General features: G+C 25.9%; 2 protein-coding genes across 2 annotated transcripts; both read right to left on the minus strand.

Moving 5' to 3' along the window:
* Positions 1–2,964: 2,964 nt before the first annotated feature.
* LOC105460840 lies at positions 2,965–3,940 on the minus strand. The gene is made up of 4 exons (XM_011707332.1): positions 3,725–3,940; positions 3,559–3,627; positions 3,402–3,491; positions 2,965–3,239 (listed from the first exon to the last, which is right to left on the minus strand). Exons 1-4 carry the CDS (start codon positions 3,902–3,904, stop codon positions 3,147–3,149), a joined length of 432 nt encoding a protein of 143 aa, XP_011705634.1. The 5' UTR covers positions 3,905–3,940; the 3' UTR covers positions 2,965–3,146.
* A 790-nt stretch (positions 3,941–4,730) lies between these two features.
* LOC105460841 lies at positions 4,731–5,903 on the minus strand. The gene is made up of 3 exons (XM_011707333.1): positions 5,640–5,903; positions 5,275–5,462; positions 4,731–4,890 (listed from the first exon to the last, which is right to left on the minus strand). Exons 1-3 carry the CDS (start codon positions 5,901–5,903, stop codon positions 4,731–4,733), a joined length of 612 nt encoding a protein of 203 aa, XP_011705635.1.
* Between the last annotated feature and the right edge of the window lie 365 nt (positions 5,904–6,268).

A 6,268-nucleotide genomic window follows, 5' to 3' on the forward strand; every position in this document is an offset into this window, starting at 1 on the left:
TTTTTACTTAAAATTTTACAATTTTGTAGAATTTTCTATATAGAATTTTCTATGAAAATACATTACAAACTTTTTTAAGGCTAAAGACATATTGACCTGGATAATACAAATTTAAAATATAACAGCAAACATATGTTTATTTGTGGAATATAACATTATTATATAATTTATAATTAAAAATCTATGTTATATTATATTATACTCTAACGTCTTGTTGTCAGAAATTCAGAATTTATTTTTTCGAGTTTTATTACGTAAAGTTTAATATTTATTGTAAAATGATTTTAATAAAATAAGTTTTCCAAACCTTAGAAGAATCAAAAATGTTATATCTGTGATGGTGTTAGCGTATACAGAATAATTCAGAATACAAGGAATAAGTATGCCTTTTATATCATTGTACAGTGTTGCACATAGTACAGAATCAAAAATCCCAGATAAGAAAGTTACTAAAAACCACGTAATCAAGATCTGTTTCATGAAATGTTGCATTCTATGATATTCTTTTGATGTTCCGAGTTCTTCCAATGTATCATCCACATAACCGAGCTTCCTTATAAACTGTCGATATTTCTGAAGATTCAGTACAAAAATTTATAAAACTTGAGGTTTTTCCTGAATAAATATAAATAATGCATATACATATATGTATAATAAAACGCAATATATCTATATGATAAACACGCACATATTATTAAAATATAAATTATACTATAACTTATCTAATATAAGAAACAATTGAAATAAGGTTTGTTAACTAACCGGAAGTTTTATATCCTACAAATAAAAATTAATATATGAAATATAATTTAAAAATATAAGATTTTATATCACATTTTTAAGCAAATAATGAAATTAATTAGTCAACATTTCAGAAAGTAGTTTTATATGTTTTATATGTAATTTTACATGTTTTTTGCTACATTTCAAATAGCATGCTATATTAAATCGACATTTACAAATAAAACACATACCTTGTGTTTGCAAAAGATGATAATTATGGATATTATTGCCACGAACAAATTTACTATAACGACAAAGAAAGCCAATGAACTATCAAGTACACTTTTTATCACAAACAGGCTCATTGCGTATGAAAACGCGCAAGCATAAACACTCCACATTATTAATAAGTAGAAAATACTCAAACGATATCTTGATTCGCCTAAGGGATAAAGAATCCCGAAACCTAAAACAAACGTAATTAAAGAAACGGGACTTAACGCCTTCTCTATAGTATCAACCATGATGAAGACTTTCACAATTTTATGTGCTAACTGTTAAAGTTTCCAAGTTGCATAGTTTGCATTGTGCAAACGTCATGACTATAATGGAATGACATTTGATTATATTACACATACCTTTAAATTATTAAATAGTGCACAGTGGAGACAATCGAACCGCATATGAATTATATGAATTAATACTCTCTAATAAAATTTTATTTTAATGTTTTACATGATCAACTAATTAAAATGTAAGAGTATTAAATTTACGAATATTAAAGATAATTTTATTTAATATAAATATTTAAATAAATAAGCTGTACAAACAAGTCATAAATGAAAGTAGTAAGTTTTTGAATTATATAATATATTATATATAAACTATATAATACATTAATGCAGTCTAACAACATTAAATTAATGTTAACATTTATTTACACCACACAAATTTTATAAACCAATATGGATATGACTAAAAAAAATTATGGCAGTAAGTTGAAACAAATAAATATTATAAATAAATAATTAGAAAGAAAAGTGCATGAAGAATTTTATAATTCCGTACATATCATCTACTGCATATCATAGCATGTTATATTATCTTTGCTATTAATTTCGGATTATATGAAACTCCACTTGCGCCATGAAAAGTACAATGGTGATCATCCATATGAAAAACTGAAAGAATATCAAAAATATTAATATTGGATGTTTTGCAAGTTAAAAAGCTAACTATAAGTTATATGTATATGAACGATAATAAAGATTAACCTTACAAATGAAACTGTAGCCAAAATGAAATAGACCCAAACCGCTAAACATCAAGTGTCATAACGATATTTGCAAGCCAAACTAGCAAATCTGCATTATATATGATATCCAATCTTCATTTAAATAACCTTACTTAAATAAAAATTATATGAATCAAGAAGTAGTTTTATAGAAAACTTACCTTGCATCTTTGCGTTCCTCGGCAAAACGATTAAGACTTGTCAATTTATGAATAATGCTTTTGGTCTTTTGTGCTTAAAATGATTAATTATATTATTTTACATTTATAATTACTTTGAATAGGAATATTATGATTTTTAGATGAATAAAGAAAAATTTAAAAATTTTTTATCTTAATGGCTAAATAGAATGTATTTTTCTGTTAATATTTGTTTTATTATTTGCAATTATTATATTTTTCACGGAGAATTGTGTTATTTATTATGTAACTTTTTTGATTGTAAGAATATCTTTTCACAGTTCTGAATTACTATTAAAAGTATTTACCTTAGTACTAACATTTTTGCATATATGATTTACTGATATGAGTTTAATTAAAAATATGATAAACCACATGCCATTAGAAAGTATTATTTTTATTACTAAAATAATTTATTACTAAATAAATTTCAAATATTTGTTTTAAATATGTCACGTGTAATTGAAAATAAAACATTGCAATTAAAATAATGAATTAGGATATAATCTGCAGGGTCATTTGCATTCCAAAGAAGTCATTTATGTCGCAAGCTGTTCGATAAAGTTCCGAATGGAGATGGAAAATTTATTAAGTATTTACAATAGGATTCTACGATAAGATTTCTTAAGTAAGTAATGTTGAGAAATGAACATTTGCAATCATTTTTATATTCATTGTTGTTTAATCGATGTTTCTGTTTTATTTTTATGTTGCTTTATTGCTAATAAAACAATACATTTCTTACCATTAATTTACTTAATTATTTATTTACACAGTAAAAGTGGAGAAATTTATGCACTTTAATAATAATACATTGCAAGTTACATGTATTATTTATACATATTTCATATTATGCATTTTATAGTGTCAACAATATAAGAATTCATATATTTTTGTTTTGCAAAAAAACAATCCTGTGTTACAACATACTATTCCTTTGGGATTTCAATTTAATTATCTTTTTTTAATAAATATGAATATATGTTGGATGCGTCAGACATTTGGATTGCGATGATCACATATGTCACAATTGTCGTAAGAAACTGAAAGAAATCGTGTTAATTAAATTTTAATATGGTTAAAAGTTTTGATAAAAGATAAACAAAAATAATATTTTAAACATTTTGTATATTAAATGATTTGACACATTCGTCCCACAATAAAATAGTAATAGAAATATTATTTAATATAATATGGATACAAACTCCTCGCAGAAAGCCATTGCCAAAATAGAAGAGGCCTAGTCCAGTGAATTTCAATGGATGATGTATTAATTGTAATGTAAACTGATAAATCTGTACAAAATGATGGCTTTTTAAGTCTTGTTAATTACTTTAATTGCTTCTTATTATTGAAATTTACCTCATCACGGAGATCAGCGTATCGAAGAAAATCTGTTAATCGATGAATAATCGCATTCATTTTGTTAGACTAAAATTAATAATTTGCTCTGAATAAGTAAACAAATAAATGTGTACACACACACACATACACACACACACATGTGTATTATAAATTATGGATTTACTTTAGCGCTAATGCTCTCGCAAACGTAATTTATCCAGAAGAGTCTGCCAACATATAAAGTTATCCAGACAGAGAAGTCAGTCCAGTAGAACCAAAATAAAATGTTATCTTTTTGTATTGTACGTAAGCAAATATAATAAATTAGTCTTGTCAAGCAAACCAAGTAAGTTGCCATTTCCATAGTTATCTGTTTTTCAAATATTGCGTTTAATTCGCGAGCAACTTGACATAATTCTAAATGAAGATGCCTATCAAAAGATGGAAATTGCTAATAAGAATACAAAAAAGTAGTGAATTTAAAAAGTTGTTTTTTAATTAAAAAATTAGATCATTAGGAAAGTTCTGCGGTTTTTTCTCACATCTGCTCGGATATCAGTTTGAATTTTGCGCTAATACTCAGTTAGGAAGCCCAAACTTCAGGTTAATGAGAAAAAGCACTCTTTTGTTTAAACAATGCAATCATCCATAATGGCATATGTTTAGTATATTCAATTTTATAGTGGCCTAAAGATGCAGAATCAAAAATAAAATTTTTGCAATATTATGATTTTTTACTACAAAAAGGGCAAGAACGCATGCAAGACAGTGCGTAAAATTTGTAAAATTTACGGACAAGGTACTGTTCTAATGATACAATTTGAAGGTGGTTTGTGAAATTTCAACAAGTTTGTGATTTCACTACTCTTAAAAACGAGGCGCGGTTTGGATGTCCCTGCACTGTAAATAACTAGATCTGTGCTCTACTAGAACAAGCTACGAAAATCTTCGTTATATAGTACAAAAGTTGGCAAAGAATTAAAAATTGCAAAAAATACCGTACATGACCACTTGAACTTGTCTTCGTGAAAATCGCAGAACTTTCCGTGACCTAATAGATTGTATTATCTGAATAAATCTCAAATTTCTGCCAAATTTTAAATGTATTATTTTTATACAATGTTAAATCCGAGGTTAAATCAGATCAAGATTAGTAATCTATCCAAGTATACGTTTGTACATATACCGATTTACATTGTAGTCCATAACAAGCGCTTGTAATTGTTGACACACATGATGTAACGAGTGGGTTGTAGTATTTTTTTCCTTGTATATCTTGTATTATATTCTTCTCTCAATAACAAATATCTCATATGTTCATTTAGTTCGTCAAATTTGGTTCCAATGTACCTGCAAAGGAAAAATTGTGCATTCCCAAATTTATAGATACAAAGAATAATTTTCAAATAATCAAAAGCATTTATTACGTCTTGTGTTAGCTGAAATTGTAAAAATGCTATATTAAATACTTAGTTTCTAAATTATATAGCTTATCTATTAAATTATAGTTTTAATAAAAAATTTATAATTTTTAAATTAATATATATTTTAAAATAAAACTTTTATTTGTGAAATAAATTATAGTTAACGCTATATATATTTATATACATATATGCATATAATTAATTAATTTACATATATTAATGTACAAACCACGCAAGAATTATAAATAATAAATCCACAAGCATGTTGATATGTTGAAAATGGTTTGTAATATAAGGTATAAATATGCACCAAAAATTTTCAGGTATTGTATGAAGCCACCATATCATATCAACTATGTTGCCTGTTTGGGTACACACTAACCATCCAATTATTATCCCTTTTATACGTATATGCAACTTTTGATATGTTTTAGGAGTGCCTAACTCTTCCAACGTATTATCTATGGTATCGAGTCTTTTTAAGAATATCCACATTCTCTAGATAATATTAGATAAAAATACAATCTATTTATCATAAATATTTATTTATTAAATCATATTTACGTAAAAATTATTTAGTTTATATTTCTAATAAAAAGATAAAGATTTAGAATAAATTAAAAGTTTTTCTCTAAATCGATCTAACAAATAAATTGGATATGTGTACATACATACCTTGTATTGATATGAACTCGAAAAAATAGATATAATGACGACGATTAAGTTCATTGCAACATTGATTTGATGAATACCTATTTGAAACCATTTTTCTACTTTAAGTCCGATCACTACATAATAATAAAGACAACCATAACTGATCCACAGTGTTACATTGTAGAAAATATTGAAATAAGGTTTTCCCAGAGTATGAATGCCTAAACCGAAAATGCGAAAAGTCAAAAACAGAGGATGTATAGCTTGTTGTATAGCAGTCACCATGTTCACAATTATAGTTTCTACCATAAACTACCGTTAGCATATGCTTGTTGTGTTTGACCGCCAGATAGCTTGTTTATAAAAACTGAATAATAAATAGGTCAATGCATTAGCATTATGTGTATTAGCTAAATTCTCCGTATACACAATGACATAGTCGGATCTATGTCTCTTGACACCATTAATTCTAATGATGATAAAATGGTTTTTAGCTTAGACATTTCTCAATTAGAATATCTACCTATCTTTTTATTAGAATTTTCATTGAAATTATATGACAATATAGAAATTAAGTAGCTATAATAATTAAGAAATAATATAACCAATACAATTTGTAAGCATTATATGTCTTTATTATATGGAATTTG

The sequence above is a fragment of the Wasmannia auropunctata genome, unplaced genomic scaffold (assembly GCF_000956235.1).
Source record: "Wasmannia auropunctata unplaced genomic scaffold, wasmannia.A_1.0 LD314628.1, whole genome shotgun sequence".
NCBI lineage: Eukaryota > Metazoa > Arthropoda > Insecta > Hymenoptera > Formicidae > Wasmannia > Wasmannia auropunctata.

Bases quoted from the DNA above. Each gene is read 5' to 3' on its own strand.
- LOC105460840 (XM_011707332.1), bottom strand. From the start codon at position 3,904: ATGGAAATGGCAACTTACTTGGTTTGCTTGACAAGACTAATTTATTAT. The intron at 3,628-3,724 runs GTAAATCCATAA...TATTAATTTTAG, and splicing joins GCGAGAGCATTAGCGCTAAA to TCTAACAAAATGAATGCGAT. The intron at 3,492-3,558 runs GTAAATTTCAAT...CATTTTGTACAG, and splicing joins ACGCTGATCTCCGTGATGAG to ATTTATCAGTTTACATTACA.
- LOC105460841 (XM_011707333.1), bottom strand. From the start codon at position 5,903: ATGGTGACTGCTATACAACAAGCTATACATCCTCTGTTTTTGACTTTT. The intron at 5,463-5,639 runs GTATGTATGTAC...AATATTATCTAG, and splicing joins CGAGTTCATATCAATACAAG to AGAATGTGGATATTCTTAAA. The intron at 4,891-5,274 runs GTGCATATTTAT...TTTCCTTTGCAG, and splicing joins ACAATACCTGAAAATTTTTG to GTACATTGGAACCAAATTTG.